A 21,344-nucleotide genomic window follows, 5' to 3' on the forward strand; every position below is an offset into this window, starting at 1 on the left:
CACTCTGCGCACAGCACCCGCTCCGTTCCACGTCCCTTCGCTCTGTATCCCTGTAGTCTGTCCCCAAACGAGGAAGGTAACTCCTGCTGGGGTGGCCTTGCCTTAGCGGCCACCTCTTGAGGAGCAGAGTCTGTTTGTAAAGTACTTCAACAAATGCAGGCTATAAATATTAGCCAGCAACCCTTATCAAGGCCTGCTGGAGAGTCCCCTTCCCTCCCTTCCTTCCTGACTCGCAGGCAAGGCTTCACCAACTGCCCAGGCGGGGATCAAGCCTGTGATGCTGCGCCCTCAGCCCAGTGCCAGGACTGCCGCCATGCCGCCCACGCCCAGCTTCCTGCTCCTTCCTTCCTTCCCTTTCCCTCCCCACCCTTTCTCCTCCTTCTCGTTTGTTCATTTACTTATCTGGTGATGGGGATGGAAGCCAGGCCTGGTGCTTGCAAGGCAAGTGCACTACCACTGAGCTCAGAGCTCCTCCTGCCTCAGCCGCCCAGGGCTGGGACTAGAAGCAGGTATCTTTGGAAATCACGGCTCTAGTTTGAAAATCAAACACTGACATTAGCCAGGTGTGGTGACCCACACCTGCAATTCCAGCACTTAAGCACTGAGGCAAGAGGATCGCAGAGAGCTCATGGCCAGCCTGAACTACGTAACAATACCCCGTCTCAAAAAACAAAACAACAACAACAACAAAATCAGACACTAACACAGAAGAGGATGAACATTCTGGGAAGGCATCGCATGAGCTAAAATATAAGCAAAGGGAAGCCTGCTTGTGAAGCAACTGCAGGAGGAGCAGAAGGTCAGAAAACCGATCCCGACTTTTTGCTGACCTCAAGTCCGGTAATTACAGAAATTCAGACCAGGAAGGGTCTATTACGAATTCCAGGAGATTCCAGGAAGCTGCTAGTATGACAGAAGGAACTAGAAACATAAAACCCAGGGACAACGATGGACGGCACTGGCAAACACACACGCCAAGGCCGGTGCAGAGCGAGCAGGAGGACTGGTCTTGCCTGTGCTTCAAGCCCGGCAGTGATTATTCACTCCGATACGCCTCGGCAGATCCTGCTGCTGCAGCCAAGGCTGTTCCAAACCCTGCAAGGTGCCAGGCAGTGCCAGAGTTGGGGCTGCCACAGGGGACGGGAGGACAGGGGGACAAGGCAGAGTCAGCTGTGAGTCTGGGAAGAGGAAGCCCGTGGCTCGGCTGTAGTCTGACTTCTTCCTGTTCCCACCACACAGGACAACACAGGAAGCGAAGTCCAGGGAAGTTGGTCATAGACACAGACAAACTGGGAATGGGAGCGAGCACAACTGGGGGCCACTAGGGAAAAAGAATGGGACTCGCTTAGACAGGGAACCGACAGAGTCCAGAGCACGCGGTTCACCCGGGAGGACAAGGCTTCGGCTGACGCCACTCAGGGAAGACTGGGCTGGAAGGGCCAGGCAGCTCCCCTCCGCCCAGTGGGGCAGTGGTCTGTTTCCCAGGCTCTTCCACGCCACGGGGAAGCGGGGAAAGCAGTGCTGGCAGCACCAAGGGACAACTTGGGGGGGCGTCCCTCAGCCTCTGTAAATGTGTCCCCCCGCAAAGCCACACCTGAAACACAGCAGAGCAACGAGACAGTGAATGCCGTGCAAGCAGCTCTGAAAACTACCACTCAGTCCCAGCCTGATCACCAGGCCTCTGCGGGAGTTTCTGAAGCTCCTGCCGGGGAGACAGACACAGGCAGGTTTGCCAGCGATTCAGGGTCCTCTAGGACGTGGGTCTTAGCCGCCGGCACTGGCAGAGAGACGGAAGCAGAGGGCAGAGGGGCAGCTGGACACCCTTCAGCTGGACGTGAGGACTAAATAATGTGGGCAAGAGGAAAACACAGGAGGGAGTGTGGGAAGGGTGAGAGATGTGAGAGAGGACAGGAGAATGGGCATGTGGGTGGGGCACGATGACAGGGCTCAGGCGCGCCCTCCCTCCCCACCCCAGCACAGACCACGCAGTCCCGAAATCCAAGGGGAAGCGGAGCCAGACCCCTGCTCTTCTCACAGCAAATCAGGGGCACGCATGGCATGATCCACCCCCACCCCACCCCACGGCTCAGCGTGGAAAGAGACCCAAGGCCCAGAATGAGAAAGACGAAGTGTCTCTGGAGGGAGACAGGAGGTGGGAGGAAGGGAGGGCCTGGTCTGGGCTCCTCTGCACTGAGCCAGGTCTGAACAGGGACTACAGAAGGAATGTTCCGAGCAGACTCTCCAGCTGGGCGCAGTACACACACCTGCAGGCCCGGGCTGCAGAGGCTGAGGCAGGACATGCCAAGAGTGCAAGGCCGGCCTGACCACACCGGCAGGGCCTGTCTCAAACAAACAGCCACACACCGGCTCCCACACCCAGACCAGAAAGTGGGCAGACACTCCCCACGCTCCCAGCACTCCCCCTTACACTCTGGGACGCAGTCGGGCCCCCACGCTTACTCCACTCTGGGAAGTATTCACATTTTACAATGCTTTTATGGGAAAGAAGCACAGTAGGCAGAAAATCCAGTAGCTCCAGGAGTAGAGGGGGGGCAGGCAAAGGAAGGAAGAGAGGGATTTATATGGAGGAGGAGGGTGGCTCTAGCTCACTCCTCCCAGTCTCTACGCCAGAAGGATGCTCTGAGACTCAGTCTCCTCCCTCCTCTCTCAGATGGGTGCAGAGGCAGAAACAAGTCAGAACTTGACTAGTCCATGAACACAAATACCACTCTTTCTCCAGAATGGCCCCCGCGGGGCACCGCCCACCTGCAGCGAGAGGCTGGGGATCCCCTTTCTCCCACAGCTTCCGTGCTTCAGCCCCCCAGACCCGGCAGCCTCAGCCAGGCCCTCGGCTGCCTGCTTGACCCAGCCTAGAGATCTCACAGTGGAGAGGCCTGCAGGAGCCGGTGGTAGGCACGTGGACACACAGACGGAGCTAGATTAGAGGTTTGGGGCAGTGCAGAGTAGAAAGGGGGGGAGGAGGGGGCCAGAAATCAAGCAGCTTGGTTCTGGTTCTAAAATGGCCACGGGCAAGGCAAGGACAGATGGTCCCTTTCTGATGTGCGCCAGGGAAGTGGGAAAGGAAGAGGGAAAAACAAAACCATCACAGTCAGGAATTTAAAAATAAACTCAAAAACCTGGAAGATCAACAGCTTGCTTCTGAGGCTCCGTCTGTCTCCAGAGCCTTCTACGGGAGAGCAGAGAGCTGCAGGCCTCGGAGGCCAAGCCCTGGCCCCTCGTCCAGAGACTGCTAAGGGTCACTCTGGTCACCCCGTTCCTGTAAAGTCTTCTAGGCAGCCGAGGCGGTGCTTCCCCATTCCTCCTTCACCCCCACACAACCCCAAAGTTACAAACTGTCAGAGCAGTCTGAATCCGAGTCCTCCACAGGAATCAGTTTCCATCAGTGGTGAGCAGAACTGATTATTTTATCACCTCATGACTGCTGCCACCCCAAATGCATCGTTCTTTACCACCCACAAAGTCTTTCCGCGGTTCCCTGGGCTGCACCTCAGACCTGCAGAGGACATTGCCCCCATTTCACAGATGAGAAAACTAAGAGGCTGGCAAATAAACAAGAACCCAAGCTTGTTTAGATTGCGAGGCACCAACACCACACCCTGCCCTGGCTCCGTCCCCTGGCTCCACTTGCCGTCCACGGGCCACACAGATGCTGATGCCCACCTTGGTGTCCTCCTGTTCTCCTGGGATGGGGACGAGGCTTCCGCTTCTGGATTCCTTCCAGTCGGGCTGTGCCACGCCCTCTCCTCTCGCCTCTCGCCTCTGGGCCTCTGCTCCTGCTCCTCACTCTCCCAGCTCTGTCCCTCGCCTCCTCGTGTCCACTAGAACCCGACAGACTCTGCCACCCAGAAGTGTGTCCTCTGCTCCCACAGCACACCGTACTGACCGTCCCTTTCAAAGTACCAGCTGCGTTTTTGTGACTCTGTCTTTCTCCTCTGCTAGACTGAGTTCTTTCACACTCAGTACCTGTCTGTTGAATGAATGTAGTAATAAAATTAGTGTCATCTAAAAAATCTTCCTGGGGCCAGGGATATAGCTCAGTGGCAAATCACCTGCTGGCAAGGGCAAGCCCCTGAGTCTGATTCCCAGTCCCCCTCACCACCCAAATCTTCCTTGTTTAAGGTAATGATTTCTAACACTAGTTTAGGGATGTCACCATTTTTCTGAAATGATCCTTGAATATTCACTTAAATGCATAAGGGCAACTATCTTGACTGGGCATCCCATAATTTATATGCTTAGTAAGTAAGTATTAATAGAAAGTGGCCTTTTTCTTTTCTTTTTTTTTTTTTTTTTTGTCTTTTTATCGGTACCGGGGATCGAACTCACGACTGCCTGCTTGCAAGGCAGGCGCTTATGCTGCTGAGCTAAATCTCCAGGCGCCTCCCCGCCACCCCCCGTGGCCTTTTTCTTAAAGGAACTCCTATATGGCCAGCAAAACTCTAACATGAACACTGATAAGCACCCAAAGATTGCAAGAGGCACCAGGTTAAGAAGAGAAGACAGAAAAGCTTCCTAGAGGGAAACAGAATGAATGAAGAATGAAAGAGGCTGAGACTGGTCAGATAAGTACAAAAAGACAAATCTCAGAGCACAGCCGATCAGAGGCTCACAAGTGTAAGAGGATAACTCAGGGGCAGATTTTCTTAGCTGAGGCAAACAAGAAGCAAGGAGTTCAGCGCGATGCAATGACAGGGAATGGTTAGTGTTTCACAGAACCAAGACTCAGAGGACCTGGGGGACTGGTTCCAACGCATTTATGTAATTTAGGCAAACGGCAAATCATTTAACCTTTCATGGTCCCTTTTATTTACTCAATCCTATCTCACAAGAATTCATAGATGTAAAAACATGCTGAATCCCATTAAGTCCCACACATTTATACAGAACCCTTGTGAAAAAACCAGCTGCACTGAACATGGCAGCATATGCCAGCAGTCCCCAGCGCTGCGGAGTCTGAGGCAGGCCTGCAGATTTGAGCCGTTTGGGCAAATTAGAGACAGAGCGAGACCTTGTCTTAAAATTAAAATTAAAACTAACAAAAGGGCTTTGGATGTAGCTCAGTGCAAAGGCCCTCAATTCAAACTCCATAATGGGGCAATGGTGGGGGGAGCTCCCACTGACAAGAGGTGACTTACTGAGACTGTGGCACTGGGGCCGGAGATTTAGCTCAGCGGCATAAGCGCCTGCTGCAAGCTCGAGGTCATGAGTATGATCCCTGGTGCGGCGGCATTACTAGGATTTAGGATGAAGAATGGCTGCCCAGGAGAAACGAAACAAGATCTGTGGCCTTGGAGGCAGTGCTGAACGGGGCTGGGAAAAAGGTCAGTCCCTACAAGGCAGAAACCAGGGGCAAAAAAAGAGGACACGGAGTCCGGAAGCAGGAAGAGGCAGGAAAATGCCAGGCCCACCTCAGGCTGGCAGATCCCAAGCAATGGAGGAGGAGGACAACTCTAGTAATCAGGGTTAGACCCTGGTACGGCTTCTCCCTGCTGGTTGTCACTGGAGCACAAACAAACCATCATAACTCATCGCCACCCTCCTACTGCTGGGGTCAGGTGTCCAGAGATCTGCGGGACAGAACTGAGGAAGTTTCACCAACAGGAAACCTGAGCCTGTCCTACCCCATATGCTTTTACTTCCAGGAGTCCACTAGGACCCCGCAGGGTGTCCTGTGCACTACCAGGAGACAACCCAGGGGGAACCCAGGAGAGGCACAGAGCGCCCAGCTGAGTCGCTGGAAGACCAGGTGGAAGGTGGGGCTCCCCGGGAGGGAGGGAGAGTTGACTGAATCACAGACGCAAAGGCAGGCCCAGGTTGCTCTCTACAGGGTGGAGACCAGATTTTCTCTGGCTCCACCAAGGACCAGCCCAGAGTTACACCCGAAGAGACAGAGGTGGGACAGGAGGAACTTCCTGACCAGCAGGATGGGACAAGCATGACCGCGCAACCCAATAGGCTTGTCTCTCCTCTCTCTGCTAAGAAACCTCTGACTCCTTCTACACCGATGCTAAGGGCCTGGCGAACCAATTCATACATGCATTCAACAAACAATGATTGCTTGCTGTATGTCAGGTACTGCTAAATTCCAGAATGCAGCAGACAATGAACAAAATGCAAACAGTTTGCTTCTTCATGGAGTCAAAGCAGCACACACTACAGGAAGAAGTCATGACGAAATGTGAAAATTGGAAGATAAGTGCTGAATGTATCAGAAAGGTTAAAGGGAGGCCATGATGGGGGTGCCGAGGGAAACGACATTTCCATTGAGCCACAGGACACGTGAGAGTTCACCAAGGCCAGTGGGCCACGGGAGAGGCCTTCAACCTCCAGGCCGCGGGAGGAGCAGGCGTCCCTACCCACCAGCCCGTCTGTGCCTCGATGCACATGCTCGCACAGGGGGTTTCTCTCACATCCCACGTACCCCCTCCGGATGTCCCCAAAGGTGAGCCACAGAGTCGCCACCCTGAGTTGAGTGCTTCCGCTGGGTGGGTCCACAGCTTTCACACAAAATGCCAAGGCCCCAGCAGCTGCCCAACAACTCCTGCCTCGGGGCAGGACAAACAGGAGTTCCATGCTGTCATGTCAGATGTTCAAGTCTCTCTCTTCTCGTGATTCTAGAAGACTTCCAGGACATGGAAAGGAGCTAGTCTCACAGAATTCCAGCCCATCTGGGGCTGTGACTTACCATTAATTTGGGTAGTTTTCGCTTTCTCAAAACACTAAGGCAGGAGGAGAAGGATGTTACCAGCACCCACAAGGCCCCTTTTCCGGGCACTTCCGAAAGAAAAGCAGGCAGCCCTGACCTCTCTAACGGCACCTCCCAGGCCCAGCACTTCCCATGACTTTTGCTTATCGCTCACAACAGCCCAATTAGGTGGGTGTTGCTACCCCGTTTTACAGAGGGGAAACATGAAGTTCAACATGTTGATTCTTGCCAAGATTGGATGGGAAGTGGCAGAACTGGGATTTGAAGCCAAGTCTCTCCAAGACCTACGCTGTGAGCGGCCCCACCTATTCTATCCTCGAAAACCCAAATAAAAATTCCATCTTTCCAGTCCCCAGTCTCGGCTGCACTTCCTCTCACACCCAGCAGACTCGGGGACAGCGGCACAAGTGTGCATGTTCTGCAAGTCACCTCTGCTTTACTCCGTGTCCTTCCAGCAGACGCCGAGGCCGCTGCCCACACCCCCACACCACATCCTCTCTGAGCTCTCCATCCAGAGTGCACCGCCACCTCTCCCGGCAGAGCTCGCAGATCGGGCCCTCCAGGCTCTGCCCCACCCCACATCGTTCTCTCCAGGGCCACAAGTCACCACCTTGTATGAGCACTTTTCCTCATACAGAGAATACTTCAATCTATTCAGCCGTTTACAGCCAGCACACCACATAGCAGGCACTCAGAGGCCCAGGAAGGAAAGCAGGATGGATTCCTGGGTCTGCAGGACCTTCAGGACTGTCTGCTCCTGAAGTTCTCAGCAGGAAACTGGAATCAGCTCACCGGGAAAGCCTGGCACAGGACCCCACCCTGAGTCAACTGAATCACCTCCCGGGTATGTGGTGCTTTCAAAGACTGCCACGTGACCCACACTGAGCCTCTGAGTAAGAGCTACTGAGTTCCTGTCCCCTGTTCTGCAAGAGACAAAGCCAAGTCCTAGAGAGATGTAAGCTAGAAATGGTCTCCCCTCTTCTGAAGCAAGCTCCCTCCACGGATTATGTTGCTACAGTGCCTCTGTCGGCAGGACTCCATTCTACCTAAGGAGGTCCTGGGCCAGGGCTGGGGGTCTAGGCAGTTGGAGGGTCTAATGTGCAAAGGCTGCACCGGGGTCCAGGATGCCCACCACACGTAAGTGCTTTCTTTCTAGGGAAAGCTGAGCAAACTGGCAGAGTACCCAGGACGTGGGTACTGGAAATCATCTCTAGCTCCAGACCCCGGTTACTGCTAGCACCTTTTAAAATGTGCTGTAGGTGCTCTGCTTTAGTGCAAGCTCTTACATACTACTGAGGTGATGACAGCCACATCCAGAATGTGCACTTGCCAGACTACAGGATAACACCCAAGGCAGACAGAGTTTCTAGGAGTCGGCAATGGGAATATTCCCGTATTCAGACTCGGCTCTAGGACTGAATAGAGCAGGCTCAGTCCAAGGAAAACAAGCAACTTCAACTGATACCTGGCTCAAACCAAGGGAAAACAAAACAAAAACAGGCTTGACACTGCACAGAGGAACTGTGGTGAACCGGCCCACTCAGCACTGGGCAGCCCAGGAAGGTGATGTTGGGTACGCATAGCTTCTCTAAGGTCACGCACAGAAGACTGAAAAAGGCCTTTGGAGCCCACTAGCTTTCCATCAATACATGGTATACGACTCTAGCGAGGAAATGCAAAGCTCTCTGGTGCTGCAGGCTTCTGCTTGGCAGCCTAGGGACCCAGCCCTGACTGGTGCACCCTAAGATACCTCCTGAAGCTCCTCCCAAAGACCTCTATCGCCTGGACTTTGATCTCCAAGACAGGGAGCTCTCTTTTCCTCAACTCTTGCAGATTCATTTAAATACCAAGCCCATCTCTCCCTCCTCTCCCCGTATTTCTTTCTGAAGGTCAAAGAAAAAAACCATATATAATGTATAATGTGGACCACAAAAAGTTATCAAAGCAATCATGTCTTTTTTTTTTTTTTTTTTTTTTTTTGTCTTTTTCCTTTTTATCGGTACCGGGGATCGAACTCATGACTGCCTACTTACAAGGCAGGCGCTTAGGCCGCTGAGCTAAATCCCCAGCCCCTAAAACAATCATGTCTTAAGATACCCGACTCATTTCTAGGTCATACTTTGGGTGTTTGTAAGAGTATGCACATGCAGAGGGATACAGAGCTGACCTGGCTTCAGACTGTCTTTTAACCTGTCTCCCCTCACACACAAAGGTAGGAAGTAAACTTTGTCCCCAAATGCCCTTCTTTCCACCTTCCTCTGGCACCGAGTCCCCAGAGCCCAGAGCGAGATGAAGGAAGAAGTGGGAACAACCAGGATGGTGGATGTAAGCACGACTGCGAACCAAGGCAGTGACACGGAGCTGAGACTCAAACCTGGAAAGGGAACCCTTTCTTCCTCACTGTCCGGGCTGCTTGCCATCCCTGCAGCATTTCAAAAGCCCCGTGAGAGTGCGCAAGAGGACAGCGTTCAGGCCTGCTGGTGACACATGCACTCCTGAGACAGTGCATTCCACCCGACTGAACAACTATTAGGTATCTGTTCTGTCTGGCCCGCTACTCAACTCAGGACACACTCAAGAAGGGTGGCTGCCTGGGGCTGGGGGAAGCGGGGAGCAGAGACTTACTGTTTAGTGGGTACAGAGATTCAGCTGAGAAAGTTCTAAGATGGATGGCGGTGATGACAGCACAACAGTGTGAATACACTTAATGCCACAGAACTGAATATTTAAAAATGGTTAAAACGGTTAAGTCTAATGCTAAGTATATTTAATCATAATAAAAAAGATTTTTATTAAAAGAAGTGGGAGGAAATGAGACAGGCTTCCTCTCCTCCTTCTGAAGAGCAAGACTTCTTTTGAATTATTCAACTCTCATTCCTGCAGACTAAATCTTCTGAATTCTTTTGCATGTCCTTCTCTTCCTGTCATTGGAGTACTCTGTCCAGTAGTCCAACATCCAGAAATTTCCATCAGTTCTGGGCATGGACCCCACAAAACTTTATATTCTCAAAATGTATTCATCAACACCAACCAACAGGCAGTTCCCAAAGGCTCAGGCTGAAGCCTCTTATTCCTTCCTACCATCAACAAGTTGCAGCTATACAATTAAGACCCTCCTCTACTTAGACACAGATACAGGACACAAGCTCCTGGAGCACAGAAAACATTCCTCAAAACAGGCTGGCTGTAATCCATGAGATGGTCATATTCCAAGTCTCCACGTACTTTACAAAGAAACACTATGTAGCCTTCAGTAAGCCCACAAAGCCAGTTTTATCATAGGTCACAGAAATATCACACATTTATAATTAAAGGAAGCAGCAAACAGTGCTGGTTGCACATAGTGTAGCATGCTGGCTACAAACTGCCCTCCTGCACACCACACACACTCCTGGTCACCTGGGAGCTGGCCTCCAGCAGCAGGGAGGTGAACAGAGGCTCAGGTTCTGAGTGAGTTGGACCTGAGCGTGAATCTGGGCCCTGCCATTTGCAGGCTGTCCAATCTTAGGTGAGTTACCTAATTTCCAAGTCACTGCTTGATTTCGTCATGTTAAAAATAAGGATAATCATCCACTGCAAGGGGTTACTGTCAGGAACAGTGAGATTACGTAAGGGAGGAACTACCGCACCGAAAGTGCTCCCTGTTGCTCTTATTCTAGCCCCCTGGCCCCCTTGTAAAATGAATGCCCATTACAATATAAATGACTTGTGTCAAAGCAATCTTTGTTCCAAGCTGGAGACAGAAAAAGGGGTACAAGAGAGGACTGAAGGGACAGAGAGCTACCGACTTCTGGGCACGTGTTCCTGTTCCCCAGCCAGCCTTGACAGTGCACTTAGGGCAGTTTCCCCCAGGAGGAGCGACTTCGCTGGATGAGAGGGATGTCAGTCTCGGACAGGGCCGCTGCCTGCCAAGCTCTGCTTTCCTAACGAGGATCTGGAGACAGGCAGCAGGGAGCTCCTGCACGGCCTCAGCTCCAGACCCAGCAGCTCTGTGCCCAGCTGCTCCTCTGCCTCCAAAGACACATGCAAGCTGTATTCTGCCTCTCCTTGTGCCCCTGCAGAGTGATGACACCTACTCTTCACCGGTCTTCAAGGTGGCAGCCACAGTATGCGAGGGCACCAGAGGAGAGGCCAGCGTGCCGGCCCCTCGCAAGCACGCCTATCCACGTCCAATTCTTTTCCTGAAGAGTCTTTCCTGAACCACTTTGAATTAAAGCCCAAGTACTGCACACTTCAACCACTTCCTCACAAATGTGCCTTGGAAGAAAGAGTGGGTGGGCGGTGAGGCGAGAACATGAGAATCTTCCTTCAGTCTGGCTTGGAGCCTCCCCGTTCTACCTTCAGAGGTGCTCGGCAGACAAAGAAAGCTGCAGGCCTGAGAGACACCTGCATGTGCAAAAGTTATTTAGAACTATATTCTCTCTCCACTCAGAAAGAAGGATACGTAGGGACTCAACCCTGCTCCACAGCACAAGCTGTCTAGGCCTCCCCTTGGCTTCTCCTATGTCCATGTAACAAGCTACAGAGGGCTCTCGTGGCAATCTGGACAGAAGAACAATTCCTCAATGCTCCCACTGTCCCCAAGACTACTAGAGGGTTAATATTCTCGCACGTGAAGTACCATCAGTGCTCCCAGGACGCGGGACAGTTAAGCTTCCTTCCTCAACGTTCCCAAACAACCTCAGCAGGCACTGCCACCCTGGCTGAGAAATACGAGGACATATGGGACTGGGGCCCCCGGGGCCCACCACATAGGCCTGAGCCTGTAGGAAGGGACAAGCCACAAGAATACACGCTGAGCATGCTCACAGGACAGTGAAAAATCAAAAGGAAACGCGATCAGTCTTTATACATACAGATGTGGTAGGAAAAACAAGAACCATGACGTAACTGAATCTAAGGCAACACATAATCAAATCCCATCAAATGCTCTGGGACAAAGTAGAAAAGGAACAGGTCAAGGCCAGCACTGTCAGAGGACACTAAGTGGCTATAGAAGGAGATGGAATCTGAGGATGACTGCAGGCCCTCCAGCTGTTTCTGCAAAGACTGGTGTCCATAGAAAACTCCTCTCAATCCCCTGGACGTCCTCTGAGTTCAGGAACGACTCAGCAACCCAAGCCCTTCCGATCCCAGCCTCGAAAGGCTCCTGGCAGAAGAAGGCCTGAGAAACTTTCCATTCTCCCTCAGAAGCACAGCCAGCGTCAGGCCTGCTTTAAGGACGTGAGGAAGGAGCCACGATGGGGCCAAATGCACCTGCTGCCACATGAACTCAGTGCTAGGGCGCCCAGGCGACTCCAGAAACTCTGTGCTCTGCCGTCACTTAGGAGCCTGGCGATCTCCTGCTGTGGGCTCAACCACCCCAGGCTATGAGGTTTCAGCTACTCCTGTGTTAAAGCCTCTGGCCTCCTCCCCCAACCACTATCACAGTGTTCCAGGCAAACAGTCCCCGCCCCCTCCATCCCCTCCCTCCAGCCTCTCGGGCTCCATCCAGTGCGCCACCAGCCTGGATTCTCACAGCCCATCCTACCCTCTTCTACTCCACCATCAATTCGATAAGCAGGCTGCTCCTGGGTCTGACTCCTCCCAGAACCTCAGCCTTGTGGCTTCTCCAACCATCTCACTTCACATATGCAAAATCAGTAACACTCCCCCTACACATCCCACTCATCCTCTACTTGTATGCTCAATAAATAGATGAGGCTCTCCATGTAAATTCATTTACACTGAAAGTCTCATCTATTTATAGCCAGTATCTATCTAATGTTAGGAAGAATCCCACTTCCCATAGACCACAGAGAAAAGCCTAAGTTGGGCCTCCTTCCTGTGAAACTTAACCACCTGCTAAACCCTTGCCACTACTCTGGGGAGTCACATGTAGGGATACCCCCTCTCTCCCTCACACCCCAACAGCAGAGGACATGCAGCTCGCTTAGCCCCTGAGAGTCCCAGCTGAGCCCACAGACCCACTACTCAGAGGCCTTCCCCGTGGGGTTACACAGTACTGCGCCTTTTCCTTTGACTTTTTTGAGGGAGGGTACCGGGGATCCAATTCTTTTTTTTTTTTTTTTTTTTTTTTTTTTTTTTTTTTGTCTTTTTCATTTTTATCGGTACCGGGGATCGAACTCACGACCGCCTGCTTGCAAGGCAGGTGCTTATGCCGCTGAGCTAAACCCCCAGCCCCGGGGATCCAATTCTTGACCTCATGCTTGGCAGGCAGGTGCTGTGCCATTGAGCTATATCCAGGGCTCCGCCCTTACCTTTGGAAACAAACTACATTTTCCCTTCTATGTTATAGTTCAACAACATCCTTTTGGGGCTCAGTGGTATGGTCCCTGCCTGGCATGCGTGAGATCCTGAGTCAATTCCTGGTTCTAAAAACAAAATAGAGGGGCTGGAAATTTAGCTCAGCGGCATAAGCACCTGCCTTGCAAGCAGGCAGTCGTGAGTTCGATCTTCGGTACCGATAAAAAGGAAAAAGACAAAAAAAAAAAAAAAAAAAAAAACCTTCCCTGCATCCTTCTGGAAGTTAAACTTGAGTTTCCAACTCATCCCTGGGTTCCTGACCCTTGGTTAATCAACTGATCCACCCTAAGAATGGCTCCCCTGGAATCTCCCAATTCTCCCATCACCAAGCTACCTGCTAATTCACAGCTAAATACTCCTTCCGTAGCAATCCCAGCTTGATTTTCTGACATGTAACTTATGTCTCAAGACACAAACCAAACATTTCTGTCTTATAAAAAGTAAAAATAACTATTGGTTGTTTTTTTGGTACCAGGCAGGCAGGCGCTTATGCCACTGAGCTAAATCTCTGGCCCCAAAAAATAACTATTGTTATATGTGCTCATGACATGCTAAAGTTTCCTGCTACAGTGTATCATGACTTGCAATTTCATATAGGGTTATCCTTAAGAATCTTTGGAGGATTGGCTCCAGGACCTTACAATCTTGCTCAAGAACCTGACATGAAATGGCATGTTTGCACAGTGACTACACATATCCTTGTACACACTGAAATCACCCCTAGATTATTTGTAACACCTAGTACAGTGCAAGTGCGACATACACAGTTGTTACAGTATATTGTACAGACCCAATTTTTTCCCTTTACATACTGTTGATCTGAGGCTGGCTGAATTCACTGATGCAGAACCCGTGGATACTGAGAGCAAATGCCTACGATTCCTTAGTGTTTCTCCCCATTGCTACATTAGAAATATCATGACTTTTTTTTTTTTGGTAGTACTGGCGATTGAACCCAGGACATTTACACTGAGCTGGATTCCCACCTCTTTTTTTTAATTTGAAACAGCGTCTTGCTAAGTTGCTAAACTGTCCAAACTTGTTCAAACTTGTGATCTTCCTGCCTGAGCTTCCAAGACAGCTGGGATTACAGGAATCCACGCCACTGTACCGTGGCTGTCTTCTGTCACTGTGTCTTCTGTGTCCAATCCCAGGTCTCTCCTCAACATGAGCTCCTATTCATATCCTTACACTGCCTCCCGATAGGACGAGATCTCTAGGGGCGGGCTTCCCTGAATCACTACCATTCCCTCTCTTTCCTTCCTCCACCATTTCCTGCCTCCAGTAAAAAGAATCTCAACTACAGTGTCTTTTCATTGTCTCTGAAGGAGCTTCCTATATACGGGAAAAGCCCAAATTCAAGCCAAAGACTGGATGGCTAAAGGGAGAACGGCAAGAACTAGCAAGAAGAGAGAACGAATGCAGGTTGTGGCCAGGGTCCAGGAAAGCCAACCAGTTAGGTTTTCCCTATTTCTACATACTCTGGGTATTTAAGAAATACCACAGAGTTAACTTATTCCCTTTTGTTTTATTTGATTACTTTTTGTTCTATTTCTTCAAACCACAGAAGAAACTGAGATGAACGAAGGTATAAATAGGTGCTAAGGGGTTGGAACTAAGTATCAGATTTCAGGCTGGGACACAGCTCAGCAGCACAAGCACCTGTCTGGCAGGCACAAGGTCCTGAGTTTGATTCCTGATACAAAGAAGGAGGAAGAGGAGGAGGAGGAAAGAAAGAAAGAGAACAAATGAATGAATGAACAGATGAACAGGTTTCAAAATGACTGACCACTAACCATGGACTACAGATGAGTATAAAGCATGGAGTCAGATTTAATACCAGTCTTGAAAGATTTAAGATAGTGAGGAATGCGTAAGTTAATAAAAGGAGAAACCGGCCTAGAACAGCAGCATATATCCACAGTCCCAGCTACTCAAGGCCGAGGCAGAAGGATCAGTTGAGTCTAGATGGCCAAGGTTAGCCTGGGCAACACAGCAAGATCCCACCTCCGAAAAGAAAAAGGGGAGAAAAAGCGGAGGGGGGAGGCAGAAGAAGACAGAGAGGACCCTAGTTGGTTAAAAAATATTTTTCCTGGGGGCTGGAGGTTTAGCTCAGCGGCATAAGCACCTGCCTTGGAAGCAGGCAGTCGTGAGTTCGATCCCCGGTACCGATAAAAACGAAAAAGCCAAAAAAAAAAAAAAAAAAAAAAAAAAATTTCTCCTTCCTTTTTTTTAGCACTGGGCCTGGAAGTCAAGGCCTCTGCATTGAGTCACACTCCTGACCCTGTTTTTCACTTTTTAAAATTACAGACAGTCTCACCACACTGTCCAGGCTCGGTGTGAGTTTTCGACCCTCCTGCCTCAGCCTCCCTCAGGGCCAGGATTAAAGGCATGTGCTACCATGCCCGGCTGCAAAGCGTATCTTGGGTGATTTCTCTTAGAGCTCTGGTTAAACAGTTTGGTATACACTGCTGAGCACGAGATCACACGCTTCCCATAAGTCACAGAATCTAGTTCTCAACAGCAGACTGAAAAATGCTCAGAGACTGCCCGACGCAGTGAAGGACAGCACACTGCTGGTCTTATCTAAATTCAGACGGCACAGTACGGCAGGTGGACTCTCAGATGGCTTCGAGACATTCTCTAGTTCAGCACTGCTTTACTGCTGGGTTAAGAGGTCACTACATTCTTCACTCCTCTAGAAGGCAGTCTTGCTGACAGCAGTTACAACATTTTCTGCCATCCTGTCCCCTAAGTGACCAAAAGGGTGTTCTACACAGCCCGAGGCATGTGTGCTACTCTGGCCTGGCACACAGTTCACAGCTCCAAGGAACGGAGGGCAGCTCTGAAATCCGGACCCTATGAGCTGGGCTCCTGAGGCAGAAACAGGGGTGGGGCAGCTGGCTTTCATGCTGACCTTCTTACTGTTAACTGCCAAAAGCTTACTTTCTAAAGACTCCCTTTTCCTCCTCGTAGATGGCGCTCTCTCTCTTTTGTGTGTGTGTCTTTTTGAGACAGGGTTTGATTATGCAGTTCAGGCTGGCCTCAAATTCACTTTTAGCCCTGGCTGGCCTGGAACTCATGGTGATCCTCCTGCCTCAGCCTCCCACATGCTGAGATTACAGGGATGCACCACTGCGAACAACCATGGCAATCTTTCCTCACCACAGTATAAAGGGTGATGGTGTCTCTCTGTTTGGGGAATGGCCGAACACCTAGTTCTATCAAAGTTCTCTATAATCTTCCTTCCATCACTTTGAAAAACAGTGTTTCACTTTATTTCAAATGTCACAAGTTCCCAAATGCCCCCCTCCATGTGCAGTTCTCCAGGGAAAGTCACTAAATGCCCTTCTCCTGCAGGAGGTCAGGCTTCCTATTCTCTGGCCTATGGCATCTGTCACCAACATTTAGACAGCTGGCACATCAGAACACAGCAGCAGTCCCACACTGCTCAGCAGCCACAAAATACATGGCCAGAACCCTGGCTCCACAGGCACACCAAGAGCAAAGGAAGGGAAGAGACTCCTCCAGAGAACACACACAACACAAAATCATCTGAAAAAGAACATTTCTGTCAACAACTACCACCTGGCAACAAGTCCTTCTTGAGTGTGCTCCATGATGTTATTTCAGTAACAATAACCCCAGCTCCACGGATTCAGGGATACTGGTGCCTACAACTTCTAGTTACTTAGGAAACAGAAGCTGTTTGATTTATGAAGTGGGTCACCAAAAGGAACAATGCAAAAAGAAAGCAGTTGCCTGGGATATTCCTCTCCTCGTCCCATCCATCCTGCTCACAGGAGGAGGACTGCTTGGGAGGTCAAGCAATCCAAGTCAGAAGATTCCTCTGGACCACAACCAGGCTTGGTCACAGAGAAAGAGCCTCCCCGGGGCTGGGATTATAGCACTGGAGTCACCACACAGAGCAGAAAAGATACACTTTTTTTTTTTAAGTCAGGGTCTCACACTACATGGCCCTGGCTGGCCTCGAACTCACGGTGATCCTCCTGCCTCAGCTTCCCAGGTGTTGGCATGCACCAACACACCCAGCTAACTCTTAATGTGGTTATAGATACAGGATGGGAAGAAACCTAAGAAGCTTGACATTGCTGATTATCTCTAAGCAAGCACTGTACTAGGAACTTTGTTACTATAACAAGCACTCACTCAACACACATCTGAGACGCCACTATGTGCAAAACACTCTTCTAGGAACTGGGGTTATGAAAATGAACAAAATACTCAAAATCTTCGCTTTTACTAAATTTACATTGTATTTTATTTTTGTGGTATGGTGATTGAACCCATATGTTAAGCTGACGCTCTATCACTGAGCTATACCCTCAGTCTGAATTTACATTTAGTTATGGTGAGAAATAAATTGATGTCAGCTGGTAACAAATGCTATGAAGAAAGATAAAGCAGATTAAGGGAGCACTAAATAAAATTTTACTTAAAAATAAAGCAGAGGCCAGGCGTGGTGAGCATTCCTGTAATCCTGTGGTGAGCACCCAGGAGGCTGAAGCAGGAGGACTGCTGCAAACCCAAGGCCAGCCTGAACTATACAGACAGACTGGCCTCAATATACAAAAGAAGGAGGCAAACAATAGAAGAAGGGAAGGAGGACTATTTTATACACAGTTGTTCTGGAAGGCTTCCACTGATGATAAGGGTAAAGATTATCACATATACGCAGAACTTCATTTAATGCTCAGCAACTCTAACTTCAATATTATTACCATCCCCACCTTACAGATGAGAAGATGGAGCCAGGCATGATGGTTCACACCTGTAATCCCAGCGCTTGGGAGGTTGAGGCAGGAGGACTGCCATGAGTTCAAGGCCAGCCTGAACTCATAGCAAGATCCTGTCTCAAAAAACCAAAAAGGGAAAAGAACGAAGAGAGAGAGAGAGAGGATGGAGCCTAGACGGTAAGGATCTGTACAGTCTGTAGCTTGAGTAAAGACAAAGGGGACAGAGGTCCAGATTATATGGCTCAGGATTGAACTCCTGACCCTATCCTTCTCCCAACACAGCATGCTACTATGTTGACAGAGACCTACACTTTCAAAGAAGTCAAGTTTAACTAAGGTCACAAAGTGACAAGTCCATCTACCCTCCACACACGGCTAAGAGATTAATGCAATTCAATCTTCCCAAATGACAGCCTATTATTCCCACCACCAGCTGAAAACCAAACCTTACCTTGAAACAAGAGAGGATACCGTGGGCTCCTTAACCGAAGCTGCTAAATGCTGCATATGCTCCTCTCCTACCTCCTACCCCAAGATGATATAACACGAAGAGACGACAGACTATTAAGTAAGCAGGAGATGGGCCTTGCTGCTAATTCTTCAGGTTACACTTTCTCCCTGGAACACAGGCAGGACTACAACAAGGAAACACTGAGCCAGCTGCTTTCCAGGGCCACAGCAGCTGTCTGAGGCAGAAAGGAGGGGACAGGCAGACAAAGATCAGCAGCAAAGAGAAAAGAAGCCCTCTCCAGTTCCATTTAAAGAATGTACAGCTCTTCCTCAAGCCCTGGAGTACGGGGTGGAAAAGGAGCATATGAAACCCTTTCTTGACAAGCGTGAGGGAGGGTGGACAAAAGCAGAGGGAACAGACACCCAGCTCTCTTGAGGGGAAGAAGCAGAGAACAAGGCAGGAGGTAACTGAAGGAGGAGGCTAATATCGCTGCAACAAGGGAAATGCCACATCCAAGGTCAAAGGGTATTTGCAGAATTGCTGAAAACTCCGTGTCCTGTCGATGGTCCAAGCCAAGCTTCAAGAAGCAGCTAAAAGGCAAACCCAGGTAGAGTCCCCCAGGGTTCAAATCAAAGGTCACTGTTTAGACCCACCCACTTTACAACTGTATTTCACTCAGGGAACTTGGAACCAGAGTTAATGAACAACCAAGCTGGAGGGGGAGAGGCAGAGTCATCCCAGAGTGCAGCGGATTAAGGGACTTTTACTCACAGCCTGATTTTCCATCTTACAACCCAATTTGAGCACACCAGCTTACCCCTGCAACTACCTCCTGTGAAGCCTGAAGACCCTCTCCCCACTGACGCCCAGAGCCACTCAATGCTCAGTCTCCCTCACCAGCAACTTCTTATCCCTTCTCTAGCAAGTCCGCTCTCATAGCCCAACGCTGCTCCAAACAAATTATGACCTGAATGGCAAGAGAAAAAAACTGTGTCACCTAGAGAAACCCAATTAACAACATGACTCTGCTCTCTTCAAAGTCTCTCCCATCATATCCGGGGCACCTGTGTGGCTGACCGCCTTTTCCCACGACTGGCCATGTTCCTTAACTCAAAAGCCAGACAGCGTGAACAGGGGCCTCCCGAAAAGCCAACCTAAAGATGGGAAACTGCTCTCCTTTCACCTTGGCCGGCCGAGAGAGCTGGAAGGGCATGGGACCCAAACACTACGGAGGGAACAGCCTGGAGGGTTCACCTTGAAATCACCAAATCGCCCTTAAGCTAAAGCTTCCTGCTGAAAACATAAATGCTGCTAAAAGCTCCTAAAGTAAGTGCCCCACGTGGGACAATAAATGGCTATTTTGAAGAAATTCCTGCTGCAGTTGCTTCCTCTTAACCCTTTTCCTAATTAGCTCCTCCCTTGAGAGCTCTCCGAGCGTCCCCACCTCTCCTGCTATCCCGATCCGACCACCACATGCAGCATGCGGTTTCTGTGTGTACATGTATGTAAACATCCTCTTCCCAGACCGTGCTAGAGTTTCTGAAGGAAATAAATGCGTCCCCTTCTCCCTCAATGCACTTGTCTGTCCTCCCAGTGCTGCCCTGCTGGAGTTGATAATGTAAATTCAGGGGCCCTGAGATCGGAAATGCCAGAGTCTGGACTGCTGCGCTTGAAACGGGAGAAGAGGGGCAGGGAAAACAGAACGTGGGCCTGAGGGAGACCGTGGGAGGTGTGGGGTGGAACGGGAGGCTGAAACGCCAACCTGGGAAGAGCTGCGACTCGGGTAGGCGAGGAGGAGACAAGGGTGAGTAGGAGGATGTCAAGGCAGTTGCAAAGTCAGAATGTGAGTAACCGAGGAAGGGAGGGGGTACGGAGATGTAAGTAAGGAAAAGGGTGCAGAGGGCCAAGAAAGGGTGAGGGCCACAGTGAAAATACCCACTGTGCGGATGATAGGGGGAACTGGGTCTACAGAAGCCAGAGAAGACCCTCAAATACCTTGGAAGAAGAGGGTACAGTACCCCAAAGTAAAGATGGGTGGTAGGGAGGTGTGGGGGCGGCACACCACAGGGTGGGGACGGAACTGGCCCAGAATCTGCAGCGAGCGAAGCCAGGAGAGAGGAGGGCGGGGACCCAGCCGCCGCGGGAGGCTGGGGAAGGGGAAGGGATCGCGAGGGAAGCAGGGCTGTGGAGGGGGCGCCCCGGAAGCACGTGAAGCGTGCAGCCCCACGCTCCCTCCCCTGCGGCGCGGACGGGAGCCAGGCGGGGGGCGCTCACCCGCAGGGCGGACAGGTCGATGTCGTCCAGGCTGCGGGCGGGGGCCGGGTCGCCCATGGCCTCCGCGGTGAACCGGGCCCCTGGGCCGCTCACTCTCCGGCTCGGCTATTCCACGGCTGCGGTCGCCGCTTCTCCCCCATTGGGGGAGCCTGGGGGCGGACTCCACCGCGCCTCCCCCGGAGAAGGAGGAAGGGGTGGGCCGGCAGAGGGACCGACCCACGACTGACAGGAGCTCCGGCCCGGGAGTCTGCAGCCCGAGCTCCGCGAGTCCCCGGCGCATGCGCAGAGCGGCGGCGCCCGGCGGGAGGAAGAGCCGGCGTGACGCGGCGCGCCGGGCCCCCTCCCCCAGGCGCCGGCACCTGCGCGCAGGCGCAGGAGAGCGGGCGGGCTGCGGGCGCCGAGCCGGGCCGCGCGGGCCTGGAGCGGGCGGTGGGCGGCGGCCTGGCGGGCACGCTGGCGCCCACTGACTGGCGCGCGTGCGCGGGGCCTTTCCGCGCCTTCCCTTAGTTTTTTGCCCTTTCTCTCCCGTTTGCCTCTTACATATCCTGCGACGCTTTTCCTTCCCTTCCCAACGTCTTTCGCAGGCCCAGCTGCCACTCAAGCCTCCCACCACTCTATTTGCGGGGGAAGGGAGGGAGGACCCAACCCCCTCTATTACTAGAGGGGTTGTTATGGTAACTCCCCACGCGAGGACTGGGTGGCCCCTAGATAGGACGCGCTGTCCACCCACCCAGTTGTCATGGCAACAGTGGAGCCTTTGAGGGCGGGGCCTCCGTGAGAATTTGGCTGGAAGGAACCACGTGGGTGTTGGGGAGGGGAAGAGGGACGC

The 21,344-nt window shown here is 51.4% G+C and overlaps 1 protein-coding gene across 19 annotated transcripts in view; it reads right to left on the reverse strand.

Moving 5' to 3' along the window:
* The window catches only part of Mink1 (misshapen like kinase 1), a 53,323-nt gene extending 32,510 nt beyond the window's left edge, over nt 1-20,813 (reverse strand). For 6 of the 19 annotated variants that reach the window (XM_013148785.2, XM_063241734.1, XM_013148786.2 and 3 more), the window contains exon 1: nt 20,516-20,812. In XM_013148785.2, the coding sequence (XP_013004239.1) occupies nt 20,516-20,572 (57 nt within the window). In that variant the 5' untranslated portion in view covers nt 20,573-20,812. Of the gene's footprint in view, nt 1-20,515 lie in introns of all 19 variants that reach the window. The other 13 variants (XM_003466288.5, XM_003466285.4, XM_003466284.5 and 10 more) reach the window with 3 other exon arrangements.
* Between the last annotated feature and the right edge of the window lie 531 nt (nt 20,814-21,344).

This window comes from Cavia porcellus, unplaced genomic scaffold (assembly GCF_034190915.1).
Source record: "Cavia porcellus strain 051 isolate PalLab524CR breed Dunkin Hartley unplaced genomic scaffold, mCavPor4.1 scaffold_32, whole genome shotgun sequence".
Lineage (NCBI taxonomy): Eukaryota > Metazoa > Chordata > Mammalia > Rodentia > Caviidae > Cavia > Cavia porcellus.